The sequence below is a fragment of the Balaenoptera physalus genome (genome assembly GCF_965194825.1).
Source record: "Balaenoptera physalus genome assembly, chromosome: 7".
Taxonomy (NCBI): Eukaryota; Metazoa; Chordata; class Mammalia; order Artiodactyla; family Balaenopteridae; genus Balaenoptera; species Balaenoptera physalus.
The window spans coordinates 17,907,192-17,924,210 of NC_138886.1; the positions used below are offsets into that span (position 1 = coordinate 17,907,192).

The 17,019-nt window shown below is 44.5% G+C and overlaps 2 protein-coding genes across 8 annotated transcripts in view; one reads left to right on the forward strand and one right to left on the reverse strand.

Annotated features, from left to right (window-relative positions):
- ASTN2 (astrotactin 2) overlaps positions 1 to 16,599 on the forward strand; it is an 897,588-nt gene extending 880,989 nt beyond the window's left edge. For all 3 annotated transcript variants that reach the window (XM_082470412.1, XM_082470411.1, XM_082470413.1), the window contains 3 exons: positions 103 to 203; positions 1,918 to 2,101; positions 15,771 to 16,599. In XM_082470412.1, coding sequence (XP_082326538.1) covers positions 103 to 203; positions 1,918 to 2,101; positions 15,771 to 16,008 — 523 coding nt within the window. In that variant the 3' untranslated portion in view covers positions 16,009 to 16,599. The remainder of the gene's footprint in view (positions 1 to 102; positions 204 to 1,917; positions 2,102 to 15,770) is intronic.
- PAPPA (pappalysin 1) overlaps positions 1 to 17,019 on the reverse strand; it is a 310,893-nt gene that overhangs the window by 5,942 nt on the left and 287,932 nt on the right. The window lies entirely within an intron of this gene.

Here is a 17,019-nt window from a genome sequence, read left to right on the forward strand (position 1 = left end):
TTTCAACTATTATTCCTGTGCTATGATTCTGTGTTCCTCTTTGGAACTTCCAGGGCCTTTTCTGAAGTCACAGCCTTGTGCTGTTTTCTTGTTGTGCTACAGGTTCACTCTCTATGCAGTGGATACACGGGGGAGGCACTCAGAGCTCAGCACAGTGACCCTGAGGACCGCCTGTCCGCTGGTAGATGACAGTAAGGCAGAAGGTAGGTGACCCATTTCTTCACTTCCGAGGTAACTCCCATATTCTCACTCTCTAAATTCTGCACCCAGCAGTCGCTAACTACCACTGCTTTCCTGCCTCACACGCATATTGGCACAGGGAGAAGAAAGCCCAGGGACTAAGGAGGAACCTGGAGATAAATTAATCAAAGCCATGAAGGAAATTGAGACTGACCAGCAGTATCTTTGCCAGTAGAAAGACTTGCTCCTCTTTTATAGAATCTGTGTTCTGACTTAGAGGCAAGGAATGGTGGAGAGTCAGAACCCCATGACTGTGTTCTCGCCCCTTGGCCTAGGCTTTTAGGGACCAATCCCTTTCTTCCACTTCAGGCTACGCTAGAGCTGGCAAATCGGTGGCACCTAGAGGACCACTTGGCTTTGCCGCGCTCATGGCAGATATCATTAGCTGATCAGAGCACACCTTCCCATCTAGCCCAGTGGAGGCCTCAGAATCCTCAGCATAGAGCTAGAGTCAGTAACTATCAGTCAGAATTAGCATGCAAGATGAAACCTTTTCTGCTGTTCCTCGTCCATGAAGTTGTAAGCATTAGGCAAAACACCTGTCAAAAAAAAAATAGAACCAATAAATCAGATCTACCACATACTTAGTTCTTAGACAATGTGTAGATACAGTTTCTACAAAAACGTGATGGTAGCTCATGAGACCTGGTGGTCCACTTCAAGTTGAGCAAATATTTTCTAAGAACCCTGGTACAAGCAATGCAGAAGAGACATGCTCTTCATCTTTCAGGAGTTCACATTCTAGGGGGAGAGAGAGAAAGACATTTCTTCAAATGGCTCAGTCATAAGCTTGATGATAGATGTTTGTGTGCTACCTACCAGACAAGAGGAGATGGTGAGATATTGAGTCTCAAAAGGGAGGGGATTTGAGATGGTTTCCTGGTAATTTTTTTAAGTATTTTTATTTTAAAATAACACATGAACATGGTTTAAAAAAATAAGAACAATAATGATCAGAGTAGAAAACTGTACAAAGTAAATGCTCCTCCCATCCTGAACCCAAGTCCCCCAGACTGTCCTGAAGGCAATTGCCGTTAGCAGTAATGTGGGAACATACATAAATTTTGTTCAAAGTCTTCAAAGATGAAAGAATGTGCCTCCTATTCAAGAGAGCAGCCCATAATGAATTTTAGTTACATCAATTAGTAGGAATGACTGAAAGAGTAGAAATTGCCATGAATGGCAAACAGAAGGGTCTAGATTTTCTTTGAAAGATTTTTGAATGGAGAGCTTTTAGACCTGATCACAGAAATGTGTTGGGAGTATTGCAGAGAGGAGATAGAAGTTGACTATTGAGATGAGCCCAAGACAGTTTATTTAAGCCTCTGCACTTGTTTGGAATTTTCTGTTAAATCATAGGCACAAAACTTATGTTAGTGAGTGCAATTATAAGCACTAACTTTGTGCCAGACCCTGTATTGAGTGCTTTACATCCACGTTTTAATTCAGTCCTCCCAATGTCCCTCCAGACTATATATCGTTATCTCCGGTTGATAGATAGGAAAACTGAACACAGCTGGTCAATGACATATTCAGGATGGAATTAAGGTTTGTCTGTCCCCAAAGACCACACTAGTGAACTCCTGCATGAATATGCCTTCCTAGTTGCAAGGCATACTTTCGTCCTCCCTTATTCCTACTGTCCAGTGATCTGTGCCTGCAATTCTTCCTCCCCAGAGATAGCTGACAAGATCTACAATCTGTACAATGGGTACACAAGTGGGAAGGAGCAGCAGACTGCCTACAACACACTGATGGAAGTCTCAGCCTCCATGCTGTTTCGAGTCCAGCACCACTACAACTCTCACTATGAGAAGTTCGGTGACTTTGTCTGGAGGAGTGAGGATGAGCTGGGGCCCAGGTACGTGGGCATGTGAGCGCGAGTGGGGTGGTAAATTCTTCTTGCTTCCATTTGACTTTACTGGAGCCTTTCTTCCATAGGCTGGGAATGGGCTTTATGAAATAAATAAGAGTGGCAGTCAACCCTAGTCATGTCAGGGTTCGAGAGGGGAAATGGGTAGGGAGAATGAAAGAATCTTGGAATTTTAGCTTCTTGGACTCCCAGAATGTCAGATCAGAGACCTCAGTGTTCTTTCAGTCAATCCCTCCCCTTATTCACCTTCCACTTGCAGTTTTAGAGATGGGAAGCGTAGCCTCCTTGAGGGGATATGTCCTAACCAACATCGTAGAAGAGCATGGTGACAGGGTCATGGCCCCTAATCTAGGGCTTTCCCTACTCTTTCATAAGAAATCCGAGTGCTTTTATTTCTGGAATAAAGTCCATTGGTAACCAAGATTAAATACATTCATAAATTCAACATGTATTAAGGCACGATTTTTTGTCACCAGCAGTGACTATGCCAACCACTGTGATAGTTGCCATGGAGGATTCAACCATAACTAACACACAGTCACTATCTTCTGAAGCTTCACAAAGTAGTATCTGAAACTGCGGCTGCATTTCATGCCTTGCACCCAACAATGACATCCATTCATTTATTCAACACAAACTTAGTAGCCCCTCTTTTAGGTCGGTAGTTGATAATGCAATGTTAAAAATGTAGAAACTGTCCCTACCTACGCATAGCTTACTGTTGCAGGTAATTAAACAAGCAGTTGGAAAGAATAGGAATAATAAGGGTCAAAAGAATAGACGAAAGAGGCCCTTTGGGGAGGCAAGGCATAGACACTCGGTCTAGATAACCCAGTGAAGCCCCCATAAGGGCTGAGACTCTGAGGCCTAAAGGGTGAGTAGGTGTCAGACCAGTGGAGGGAGAGGAGGATTGGAGGGTTTGGGGCCAAGGGAGTAGCCTGTGAAATGTTCAGAGGAGATAATACTACATAGGCAGGGGTTTTCCTCTTAAATTTTGGTCATTTGCCTGCCACCTTTATGATTTTTGTCATATCGCCATACCATATGCAGTTCATTTATTTTCTACTTCTTCCTTAGGTCCACTTATTGAAAATACATTTGAAAAGAAAACACTGTATCATTTTGTAAAGGGAAAACTAGCACCATCTACCCTTAACAAAGATTAAACTTAAGCATTCAGTACAATGGAAGAAAAACAAAACCAGAAAACAATGTAGTTCAAGCCTAGCTGAGCCTGAGGCTTTCCCTTTAAAAAGGGAGATTAGCAAGTGTTAGAGAAGTACTTAAGACACAGTCCTGAACTAAAACTCTCTTTCTTAAAGTAATCTGGAGGAGGGGAAGAGAGTGAAAATGGGAATCTAAATGCTTTTCCTCAGTGTGATTCATTGTTGTTTAATACTGGATCTGTGATCTTCCTGAGTACCACCTAAAATCCTTTCTCCTGCCCCAGGGGAACTCCTTCCACACTTCGGTAAACACTGTGTGGAGGAACTGAAAGAATTTCTGTGTAGTTGGAGCAAAGTGTGTGACAGCAGGAGTGGGAAGAGATAAGAAGGGAGAGGTCAGCAAGGGCCAGTTCCGAATGCCCTGTAAGTAGGGTTAAAGAGTTTGGATTATCTCTCGAGGGTAATGGGAAGCTTTTCAAGTGTTTTTCACAGGGGGGAGATGTTATCAGATCTTCAAGGGATAGAGATCCCTCTGACTGCAGTTGGAAGTCTGGACTAGAGGTGTCTAGACCAGAAGGAGGCGGTGAGGCCATAGAGGCTGTTGTAACACTAATCCAGGAGAGACGGTGCAGTGCCCTGGCACAGGCTAGTGTCCGTGGCACTGAAGAGGATTGCGTGACTTCCTGAAATACTTAGTAGGGCAGCGTGTTATGCCTTAAATAGCTTTAAAGTTACCCTGTAAACTAGGCAAAGTAGGGTACCCTCCCCATTTTATGAATGAAAAGGAATTGGAGGCCCCACAGGGTTAAATGAGCTGCCCAGAGTTTGCTGTGGAGTCCGGTTCTGCCCCAAGCTTTCACCCTGAGCCCTTACAACACTTGCAGTAAACCCCAAGAATTCAAGGCTTGGTTGAGGGATTAAAAAGGATCTTTCCCTGGGGCGGGCCTTATCTGTTTTGCTGGGTCCTGGATTGTAACTTTCTCCCTTTCACATGAAAGAAATGTTCTTTAGATAAAAGCTAAAAGAGAGCAGACAGACAGAAGCAGAGAGCCCCAGATGAAAGCTGCTGCATGAGTCATCTCGACTGCCATCTTGCCTGGGGACAGGGAAAGGCATTCTACTTTATTGGGCTTTCCCACAGGGTTCAGGGATTTTAGGTGGAAGCTAAACCAGAGCTTCACTCCTGACTCTGTCTTTATCATCTTCTGGGGTCCTTCCAGGACATAAATCTTCTGGAAAGGCTTTCTGGTCACCCACAGAGGCAGAACAGCCCACTCAGTAATGGACCCATTCACCTCCGGCCAGCTAGTCACCAGGCACTATCTGCCAACACCCACTGTGCCACCCAACTCCCTCCTCCTTCGGTCTTTCTCGTCTCTTGAGGGAATCTGAGATTTCTCTGATGTCCCACACTGGCATCAGCAGGAATCAAGGCAGCTGCATCCTAATCCATCCTGGCACTGCTAATAAACTCACTGTGCAACCTTGGCCTGTGGCCCTCTCTGGCACTCAGTCTCTTTATCTATAAGATTGTTGCAGGAAGGGGGGACCCTTTCCAGAGCCCGAGAGTGAGCTCTTGTCTAACACTCAGAAATGAATTGTCCGAGGAGACACATGTGCTGGCAAAGCAAGAGACTTTATTGAAAAGGGGCGCCTGGGCAGAGAGCAGCAGGGTAAGGGAACCCAGGAGAACTGCTCTGCCATGTGGCTTGCAGTCTCGGGTTTTATGGTAATGGGGTTAGTTTATGAGTTGTCTCTGGCCAATCATTCTCACTCAGGGTCCTTCCTGGTGGCACTCGAGCATCGCTCAGCCAAGATGGATTCCAGCGAGAAGGATTCTGGGAGGTTTGTAGGACATATGGACTGGCTTCTCCTCTCTCCTTTTCACCTTTCCCGAATTCTTCCAGTTGGTGGTAGCTTGTTAGTTCTGAGTTCCTTACCAGGACCTCCTGTTGTAAGGTAACTCATGCAAGTGGTTACTATAGGGCTTGGCCAGGGCGGTGGTTTTGGTCAGTGGTTCCCCTAACAAAATGATAGTAGTACTTTTTTTTTTTTTCTTAGCAGTGAAAAGGCTGTTTTCTAAATAAAGCTTACAAAGAACCCCAGGTCTTAGCTAGAAGTCACCTCCTCAGAGAATCCTCTAAAATTTCTACCCATTCACTTTATCACACCCTCATGTTTTAATTTTCTGTGTCGTATCTACTAGTTTTAGTATCCTATATTGCTTATGTGTTTACTTCTGAGTTATCTATAAGGTATTATCCCCACTACAATGTCAGTTTATGTATAGCTAGTGATCCTTTATGCCCCATTCACTCTTGTAAGTAGGGGCTAAACGATTACTTATTGAATCATTGGATAATGGGATGAGTAGATGTGTGAACCAGATGACTACAGAGTTGTTCTGGTAGAAGCTAGAGTGGGTGGCCTGGAGCCCCCCTGCTGGGTCTCCTCTTTCACTTCCCCCTTCCAGTCCTAAGGGTCCCTGAGGTCTACCTGAGCTATCAAGGATCTATAGATCCCCATTGGAAACAACTGAATTCTGCAAACTCTAAGGTTTTTCTAGCTTAAAAATAACATTCTAAAAAAAAAAAAAAAATGCATTGTCCTTGCAAATATTAAGAGACTTGAGGATATCCTCACTTATTAATTTATGGAGTCATTGATTCATTTAACGTGCTTACTATGTGCCAGACCCTGTGCTGCGGGCTGGAAACAGATGAGTGAAGAAGACAGCTCCTGCCTTTACCAGGCTCAACGTCTAGTGAGAACAAGACTGGTCAGCAGGCAGATGCAGTGAAATATGTCACAAGAAGCACAGTGTAAGAAGGGTGAGCAGTGTGCTTTAGAACGACGTTTATCAAACTTCAACGTGCCGGCGAATCACTCAGAGGCCTGGTTAAAATTCACATCAACTCAGTGGTCTAGGATAGGCCTGAGAGTGTGCATTTCTGCCAGGCTCTTCAGTGATGCCAATGCGGCTAGTTAAAAAGCACACTTTGAGTGACACGGTTCTGGATGCAGCTGTTGGTGCAGCTAATCCAGACCTGGAGCTCAAGGAAGAATTCCTGGAGAAGAAAGTGAAGTGTATGCTCAGAAGTAAAGGGTGAGCAGGAGTCCTCCAGGTGGAAGGGGAGGAGCGCTCTCACTGGAAGGAACAACCAGTGCAAGGGTGAGAGAGGGTGGGGTAAGAGAATATACCTTCGTCAGGAAGGATAAATCTCAGTGGGGCAGAGAGTTCAAGGTGAGAAGGAAAAGGGGAAAAAAACAAGGCTGAAGAGTTCAGCAGAGGTCAGATCATAACGGCTCTAACGAGCCCTGTTCATGAGTTGTTCTTTCTTCCAAAAGCTGGGTAAAGGTTTTAAACAGAGGATCACTGTGGGTAAATGTACCATGCTTCTTAAGGGTTAGCAAGTATGCAGAACATCAAAGTGTAAAGGAGAGAGAGCAAGACCCTGCCTTGAGTTCATGTCCTAGCTTTGCCACCCACTTGCTGTGTAACCTTGGACAAATTTCATCTCCATTCTGGGCCTCATTTGCAACATGAAAGAACTGGACTCCAAAGTCCCTTCCAGCTGCGAAGCCAAGGAACCAGCAAGCCCTGAAGGTCATAGAGACCAGAGAAGAGGCACACCATGAGTGTCCTTTCACCTCTAGCCCAGCATGGCTTGTTTCTCAGGAACCTAGGATGGCTAGGATAATAAGAGCTTTTCCCAGGAGCACTCTGAGGGCTGGTATCATGGGATGAGCTCAATTAGGATTTTGTTGGCCTATAATCACCAAACCCCAAAATGTTCTCTACTCCTCTGTGGATTTGTGGTCATGTACCCCCATAAAATTTAGTGACAAAAGGGTGACTCTTGCTGCTACCTAATAAATCCATCAGGCCAATGTCCTCCAGAGCCTGGTTCCCATGGCAACCACAGGTTACTGCAAACAGCTGTTCAGAGAAGACCCGCTGACACCCAGCTGTCCCAGCCATACGGTTCCTATTAGGAGAATTGAAAAACTGAACTTATAGGTGGCCAGGGACCAAAATTTGCTCCAGTCAGAATACCCTTGACCACTCTTGAGCTTCTCAGTCCTCTTCAGTTATGCCTGATTAAAATGATAGAGTAGGGAAAAGAAAGCAAGCACTTGAAGAGATTTGTTTCAGTGGAATTTATCTGGCTAGATTAGAAATGGTGTATTTCTAATGTCAGCCCCTCTTGCTTCCATGGCAGACATTGCTAATAGCTCACAGAAATCATCCCAGGATTGGTTCATTCTGGGATCTTTCTCAACACAGGCAGACAAGAAGCTTTTCCCATCTGAGAAGGATTAGCACATGCTCTGAACTGTCATTGCTTTGTTCTTAGTGAAAATATTCAAGCCTGGGATGTCAGTGTACCTTTTTCATTCCAAGATTATGTTAGCTCTTTCCTTAGATATCTTGGATTCACTCTCTTGGAATTTCTAGGACATTGGGAACAAGAGCAAATTTAGGCTTCTAGAGCCATATTCCTGTCATTTCAGATGCACTTTTATTTTTTTCTGCATATTTTGGCATTTTGGAAATCATGAAGGATTGTGCACAATAGATTTGCACATTAAGTGTTGTATTCTTTCTTCTTTTCTTGAAAGGCTGTAATTAAATCGATAGCATCTCTTAAAATTGATGATGTCTTAGAATGGATAAATACAAACAAGACAAACTATGACTTTGAACAAATGTCCCACAGAACATTTTCCCCACTGATAATATAGCAATGTACATAATTATCTTGAAGTTTCCATCAGTTCAAAATCGAAATACTTTTGGGTTCATTGAGACTCAGTTATTCTTACCATCAGTTTAGGAATGAATTCTTGGAAGGTCTCATGGTTTCTTATGAGAGAACAAGGAGGAGACAAAGCCAAATGTAAATATTTTCACTAGTCACCTTACAAATCATATTTCAAACCTGGTGTTGAGGAAATATATTTACATGGCAGTACCTGAGCTTCTGGTTTTCTGTTTAGTGGGGGTGGTCTGAGGCTAAACTTGATGTGGATTTATTCTGAAAGTAACCCCAGTGAACCACTGGGAAGCCATAAAACCATGGCTTCATTGCACATACTCATTGCACCAGCTTTAAAATACGTGTGAGTGTATGCATGTTTTCAAAACGGAAATGCCTTTATTGTATTTTATCCTAAAGTAATTCTTGTTCATTCTGTAACATGTAAATGAGACAGATATATATATAATGGCAAGCAAAAATGTTGTACCCCTGAACCCCTAATCCCCACCCAGAGATAAAATTAAGTGTGCACGTACTTCTCCAGATATCGATATGGATGTGACATGGATATGCTTATGAGTAGGGAAACGGGTACAGACTTAAGGATACATTGACATCTACAGACCACAGTTCCATTTTCATCAACTCTGCTATGTTTAAGAAGTACATACACTTTGTTCTGTTTTCTGCCTATTTACGCTTAATAGCACACGTACAAGTCTTTTCCTATGGATGCATGTGTAAATATGTTGTCTTTTTGAAGGGGCTTTTAGCCAGTTAATTATATGAATGCATCACATATTAATTTAGTCCTCTGTTAAAGACCAACTAGATTCCTTCCAACTTCTTTTCTATTATAAACAAATCTGGGGAAACATTTTGCCCACTTGCCCGATTACTTCCTTAGATCCACATGATGCTCCTGTGTTATTTCATTCCCTTTATCAACCTCTGCTAGAAAAGTGCTGTATTTTGAAAGCTAAGGACTGAAAATTATTAATCCCTTCTTCTTGCACAACCAGGAGGAGCTAGATACCAGAGGAACTATACACTGTCCAAGAAGCCGGTGGGAAATATTAGTTGAACATTTATTTTGGCCCAGTCATTTTTATCTCATTTCATCTCCTGAACAATTAATTTTGAAGATGAAGTAACAGAGAATCAGTGGAGTTAAGTAAATTGTTCAAAGTTACACAACTAGTAAGTGTCAGAGCTCAAAGTATTGTCTTCTGATGTCAAACTAGTGTCCTATCCAGTATAACACATTGCATCCCAAAATATGTGCACAACTAACAGATAATATAGTATGAATCTCAACAGAGAAATGAAATGCTTCAGCAACAAAGAGGAACACGTGACTTAGGGTAGCTGGGAAGATCTGGAAGACCTCCTGAGGATGAAATTTTAGCATGGCTTTGAAACATGAATAGAATCTCAGTGAATGTGGTCCTCTCATCTCAGGAACCCGATGCTATGACAGTTGTCACAGCATGTTCTCTTGTGAACTGCTCATCAGATGGTATTTCTCTATGAATCAAGCCCCTAATTCCTCTTAGATTAAAAACAAACAAACAAACAAAAGCAACAAAGATCTGCTCCAACTCCCACTACCGTTAGATTCTGCTGTGGTCTGAATGTCCGTGCCATTGCAAAGTTCATAGACAGTATTGCAAACCTGATGCCCAAGGTGATATAACTAGGAGAAGGGGCCTTTAGGAACTGATTAGGTCATAGGAGTGGCGCCCTAATAAATGGGATTAGTGCTCTCATAAAAGAGGCCTCAGAGAGGTCTTTTGTCCCTTCTGCCACGTGAGGGGACAGTGAAAAAGTGCCTTCCATGAACCAGGAAGAGGTTCACCAACCACCACGCCAAATCTGCCGGTGCCAAGATCCCAGATTTCCCAGACTCCAGGTTATGAGGAAGATATTTCTGTTATTTGTAAGCTCCCTAGTCTATGGTATTTTGTTATAGCAGCCCAAACAGACTAAGACAGACTCTTTTCTAAGGCATGCTCGATTTGATCATCTCCAGTGAAGGGGAACCCACTGGAGGTATAGAAAGACCCCATCTACATTTAGAAGACTTTAGTTTTAAGGTTTTTGTGTGTGTGTGTGTGCCTTCTGTTAGTTTTTGAGTGGTTTGTTAACACTTAGGTGCTTTGCTGAAGCGATCTGAGATGCTGTTCTTACTCTGTTAACCCTAGTCAAATCATATGACCAGCCTGAGGCTTACTTTTACCACCTGACGACTGGGACTAAAGTAGGCACTGTAGAATTGCAGTGAGGATTACACTTAAGACGATGTTGCATAGGTTTCTGGCACATAGTAGGTCCTCAGTCACCTGTAGTCATTATCATCCCTGACCCTCAGGGTTTTCCCCTCTTGTTTTCAGTTACTGGAACAACATAACCATCTTCCTAAATCCCCGCTTCAGTGACACTTGATTCCTGCTTTCAGCACTTCCACAGAAGACTTGCTTTTGAGACAACCTTCAGCATCATGATCTGGCTGCAGTTTGCACATGTCCCTCTTACCAGAAGTGAGTGGGGCTCTCCAGATGTGGCCTGACAAGAGCAGCGTGAATGGAAGTCATTATTTCCCTTAATCTGCCCTCTCTACTTCCAGAGGTTGTGTTCCAGTTTTTTGCAACTACACTATGCCCTTGACTCTCATTAAGTTTGAGGTCAGCTAACACAGAGACGTTTAAGCTCGGCTCAGGAGACAGAGAGGAGGGAGAGAGGCCAATGGGGATGTTTCCTTACTGTCTGTCCTCTTTTTCTCCATTCCAAGGCCCCCTTAGAATTAGGTCTCTGTCTGAGAACTGTGTCAACAGTGGATCGGGTAATGGTGATGGGAAGAGAACGGTCACTCCAAGGTTCTACAGTTCCCGAAGAAGCGGCATCTGAGTCTAGCTGCTGACTCCTTCACAAGCCATTCCTGTCTCGATCTTGCCTGCTGGGACAATGACAAATTAATGTGTGCTGTCCCTCCTTTACCTCTGACTTCCTATCCCACCAGGCCTGGGTCCTGTCTCCAAGGAGGAAGATTTCATTTCTGGTATTTGAGAAAAGTGGTCATTCTGACCTGCGATTTCCCCCTCCAGGCAAAGCTTGGGGCATGCCTGGCCTTTGATGTATGAATCTCCATTGCCTACAATTTATCACCCAGCACTCTCACCTTTTGTCTCTCACCCACGTCCCCCTGCTCGGCCTTTGAGCACCTCCAACCCTTCTCTTCATGGCTTCACCTTCTGAGTTCTTCTGCCTTTGTTGTCTCATTGCAAACCAAGGTGCTGAGGCGTAGTGTACAGTGGAGAAAGAGCAGGGGACAGTTAGGCAAACTGACATTGGTTTAGTGCGTATTATATGCAAATTCCTGTGCTAGATGCCTATGGCGGTAATTTCACTCCAGCCTAGCAGCAGCACTACAAAATAATTGTCTCTGTCCCCATATTACAAATGAGGAAACTGAGGCTCACGGAGAAGAAGTGGCTTGCCCTAATGGGCTCTGGAGCCTATGTCCTTTCTACTATAAAATACCACTTTGAATCTTGGCTAACATTTACTGAGAAGCTAAGCAAATTACCCAGGTTATCTCATCTTCCAAAAACATTGTTATTCCCGTTTTACTTTGCAGTAACTAAGAGTTAGTAGGAAGAACTTGCTTATGATCCACATAGCTAAGTTATAGAACTAGGATTTGAATCTGGGACTCCAGAGCCAAATATTTCATCTTAGCTCTGTATACTTAGGAGCCCAGGTTCTAGCTTTGCCTTTGTTACTAACTTAAGGTGTTCCTTTAGGCAAATTATTTTCTAATTTCAAACCTTAGTTTCCCCATCCATACAAAGGCTTGGCCCAGTTGAGTTCCAAGATTCCCTCTTTGGAAATAGCGGGGCCCTTGGAGACAAAGCATTTGGTCACGTTGGAGGACCTGTCCTTCCCAACCTCATTTTGTATTTATGACTTATCAGGCAATGACTCCCCATCACCCAAAAAATAGAGTACTTTACCATGGCTCAGAAGAGTCTGGATGGTCTGATCTCTACCAAACTGACTCGTCTCTCACCCATTCTTTGCACTTAACCATTTCAAAAAACTGATGCTTTATGCCCTCTTTAGCCCAACTTTGGATGAGCTATCTCCTCTGCCTTCCCATCTACCTGAAAAATTTGTTTCATCATTGAAGACCTAGCTCAGATGTTATGTCCCCTGGCAAGATTTCTCAGAGCCCCCAAACTAATGATTGGGTGTCCATTTTATATATTCCCATAGCACCCAGCATATTTTCCAACCCAGAACTCTCCCCCTAAATTAGAGGCTCTTACTATTTCTGTCTGTCTGTCTCCTGCCACTAACTTATGTAAGTGCTCAAAGCTTAAACCAGTACACAAATCCTGATGGTGGAGGTGGTGGTGATGGTGATGTACTTTCTGACATGTATCAGGGGCTTAGTATGTGCCAACTACTTTTCTAAGAGAGTTTTACACTTATTAACTTATTTAATCCTCACTTCAACTCCATGAGGTGGGCAAATGTTATTCCCTTTTTGTAAATAAGGAAAGAGAAAGAACAAGTAGCTTTTTAAAAGCAAGAGGAGAAACAAGCCAGCACCCCTAAGTACAATGACAGGAAACACGTAACACCTGGCTGTGTCTGTACGTGGTTCTTGCTGCTGGTCTTGCCCTCCCCAGGTTTCATTCTCCTCAATGCAGCTAGAAACGTTTTTAAGCAGTTTGTCTCTGAACCTGCTACTTTGTTGCTTGAAAGTCTTCAATAACTCCCCACTTAACCCTATTGAGGGCTTACTATAGATTCATTAATGTTTTGTTTTGTTTTTTTAAACATCTTTATTGGAGTGTAGTTGCTTTACAATGGTGTGTTAGTTTCTGCTTTATAACAAAATGAATCAGCTCTACATATACATATATCCCCATATCTCCTCCCTCTTGTGTCTCCCTCCCACCCTCCCTATCCCACCCCTCTAGGTGGTCACAAAGCACTGAGCTGATCTCCCTGTGCTATGTGGCTGCTTCCCACTAGCTATCGATTTTACATTTGGTAGTGTATATATGTCCATGCCACTCTCTCACTTTGTCCCAGCTTACCCTTCCCCCTCCCCGTGTCCTCAAGTCCATTCTCTACCTCTGCATCTTTATTCCTGTCCTGCCCCTAGGTTCTTCATAAACATTTTTTTTCTTTTTTTAGATTCCATATATATGTGTTAACATATGGTATTTGTTTTTCTCTTTCTGACTTACTTCACTCTGTATGACAGACTCATTAATGTTTCTTTTTTTTTTTGATTTTTAAAACGACCTTTGTGGTAGATGTAGTCATTATTCTCATTTTATGGATAAGGAAACTGAGGCACAGCTGGTTAAACAATTTCCTCAATATCACAGAGCTAGTGAGTGGCTGAGGCAGGATTTGAACCTGAGCAACCAGGCTCTAGAGCCTGTGTGGTACACCATTACTCTATACAACAAAAGCCCCAGCTTCTAAGCTCCAGTGGCTGGGCTCCTGCCACTTCTCCCGTTTCCCACTGTGAGCCCACTTGCACACCGTATTTCACCATGAAATCCCTTCTCTCTGTGCCTTTACCTAGGCTTCCTGTTATGCCTGTGCCCTCTTCTTTACCTAAACCTTACTCATTCATGAGGCTCAGCACAAGTTCCCCTTCTACAGGAAGTCTTCTTGGATTTCCCAATCCCACCTAGGCACTGTCCTCTGTTTCCCACAGCTCTCACGCCTTCTTTTATCATTGCTCTTGCCACGGGTGTTGCAATTTTCCATCTGTCTGTCTTTTCCTACTGAATCGGGAGCTCTGCCATATAATAAATGCTCTGTAAAGGAGCAACCAATGACTTTGTCTCCTTTAACTTCTCAACTGCCCCATTTGTCAAGTGAAGAAACAGGTTTGGAGATGTTAAGTAAGGTTCCCAAGGATACCGAGCTGCTAAGGAACAGAGCAAGAACTGAAACAAGGAGGGTTGAGAGTAAGCTCCTCCGGCTCCCCCTGAGGAGGCGCCTGCCAGAGGTGAAAGAGGCCTGTGGGTCGAGTGGTAACTCGAGTGTGATTATGAAGCTATGAATTCTTGGCACCTCAGGAAATATTCCACCCAAGTGGTGAGCTATACAAAGAGGACTTTTTGAAAGGCACCTCATAAATCGTGCCCACAAAAGCTACACGCATAAGCCCAGCCCTTTTCCAGCCGCCACGCAGGTGCCTAAAACAGTCTCCCATTTGTGGGGTCTGTTGTCGTAAAACGCCCTCCCTCCTGGGGTCTCAGAGGGGCATGGAGAGGACAGCAGGGGAGAGCCTCTCATTTAGCCCCTCAGGATCCCTAGGCATCTTGAGGATGCTGAGATGTAGAGAAAAGTGGATTCCACAAGGAGATGGACACCTGGACAGCAAAGCTGACTTATGGTATGACCCGCGAAAAGGTCATTCCTTTCCCTCTCTAAGCCTCAGGTTCCACATCTTTAACGAGATTACGTCAGACTAAGTCTCTGGTTCTCAAATGGGGTGATTTTGGTCCCCAGAGGACATTTGGCAATGTCTGGAGGCAATTTTATTGTCATGCCTGGGGCTGCGGATGCTATTGGTATCTTGTAGGCGGAGGCCTGGGGGTGCTGCTAAATGTCCTGCAAGACTGTCCCCACAGCAGAGAGTTATCCAGCCCACATGTCAATGGTGCTCCTGTTGAGAAGCCTTGGACTAGGTGATCGCAAAGATGCTTGCTTTAATTTTCTCTGCAGCCATCGGGTCTCCCCGAGGATCCGCTATCTGGTGCTACATAAAGAGCTCTAGATAAGTTCCTAATGATGATCACTGCAGTCCAGGGCAATTCTTGCTGAGACTAGTGTCCAGTATGACCTTGATCCTGAGACATCACCACAACAATTCTCTATAATAGAAGCTATCATTTATTGGGAGCTTACTCAGGGCCAGCCTTTGGGCATTTCTCTTAGTTAATCTCACAACCAGTAAGGCCACCATCACTATTTTAGAGATAAGAAAAATGAAATAGAGAAGTTCTGATTTGGGTATAGAGATAGAAAGGCTTTCATGAATTAGAAGCACAGAGGACAAGATTTGGTTCTGACTGTGAGAAAAGAGTATGAGAGAATTAGAAAAGTAAGAAAGCGGACAGAGAGGGACTTGGTGAGTGTTCAGGCCTAGATCCGAATGCCCAACTCCAATGGTCAGCTTGATGTTTGACCTTGGTCAAGTAGTGTCACCTCTCTGAAACCTGGGCTCCATAGCCATTGAATATGTATGGAAATAACAATATTTTCAGGGCTGTTGTGAAGATTATATACAAATTTTTAAATGTATGTAAAGTACTTACCCCGCATCTAGCCCATGGCGTTAATGCATTTTAGTTTCTGTTCTTGTTGTCATTTATCATTATTATAATAGTTTACACTTACTTGGTCAGAGTCCTCAGGCTGCTCACCTTGTAACGCTTGCATCTCAGAAGTGAAAGTGTTAGGTCAAAGGTTATACCGCTCTTTTACTTTTTACACATTGCACAGTTAAAGAGGACAAGTTCCAAGGTAATTTTGAACAGGTGTTCAAAATACCACATTCAAGTCAGGCGCGGCTAGGGGATTGTTGGGACAAGAAGTCGTCGTCTGCCCACTGACATTTACTCACCCCCCTCAAAGGCCTGATGCTTGACCTAGGCCCCTGCCTTCACTGCCGCCTCCTCTGTCTTCCAGGAAGGCCCACCTGGTCCTGCGGCGTCTGGAGAGGGTGAGCAGCCGCTGCTCTGGCCTCCTCCGAAGCGCCTACATCCAGAGCCGCGTGGACAGCGTGCCCTACCTCTTCTGCCGCAGCGAGGAGGTCCGGCCTGTGGGTATGGTGTGGTACAGCATCCTCAAGGACACCAAGATCACATGCGAGGAGAAGATGGTGTCCATGGCCCGCAACACGTATGGGGAGTTCAAGGGCCGGTGAGGGAGGTTGCTGCCCTCCGTGAGCACAGAGACTCTCCATGGGAGGGGGAGCGGTGCTCTCGTGGATCCTGGGGCCTGGGTGGGCTGGGGGACAGCTGAGGACGGGCCTGGCAGATGAGGCTTGCCAGCAAGGCCAAAGCAAACTCTTCCTCTTGTGGATAGCCGACAGAGAACTTTGTAACCACTGGAATTACTCATTTCCCCCTATCTTTTATTTTTTTCTAAGATCTTATTTGACTCTATCAAAGTCTCTCCTTTTTAAACATTTTCTTCCGGATGGTGGTCAATCCCGAGGCAGGAGCTTTCAGGTGGAGACCAAGAGGCCTTTCCCCTTCTTCCTTCCTCCTGCTACACTCAGCTTCCTTCCTGCCATGGACCCCAGGAGGAGACCTATGGAGAGACAACTGGACCTCTTCAGCATCAGGAGGGCATCCCCGAGGATTGTTGCAGTGAGGAAGCTTGGGTCTTTAGGACTTTGTTTTTCGGACGCGTTTGAGTCTGCAGGACCCCTGCCTCTTCCTGCCGCCTGTGGGTCTGCCCAGAGTCCCTGCAGGGCTCTCCATGCATTAAAAATTCCTATTGTCTCTCTTTCTGCTTGGGTGCTGTTTCTTACTGATGGGGGCCTTCTGTCTATTCACTCAACAGGTATTTATTCATTCTCTCCTATACACTAGGCAGGCAACTAAAGACAGAGATGCTCCCTGTCCTCAGGGAGTGTACAGTCCAATGGAACTTATAGAGAGGTAGCCAGTTATTTCAGCCTGTGGTAGGGGAAGAATGGAGGTTCTCTGAACTCATTGCTGGGTTGTGAGACAACCTGGAGGGGTTCTGAAAAAGTGATGCCTATGCCCAAAAGATGGGGGGAGGAGAATGGGATTTGCTCCAGGCAGGTGGGACACTGTGAATAAAAGCCCAGAGATAAGAGAAAGCATACTCCTTCGAGGGCTGCAAGCACTTTCATTGGGAATAGAGATCAAAGTAGGAAGAAGCAAGAGGTAAGGCTGGGAGCTAG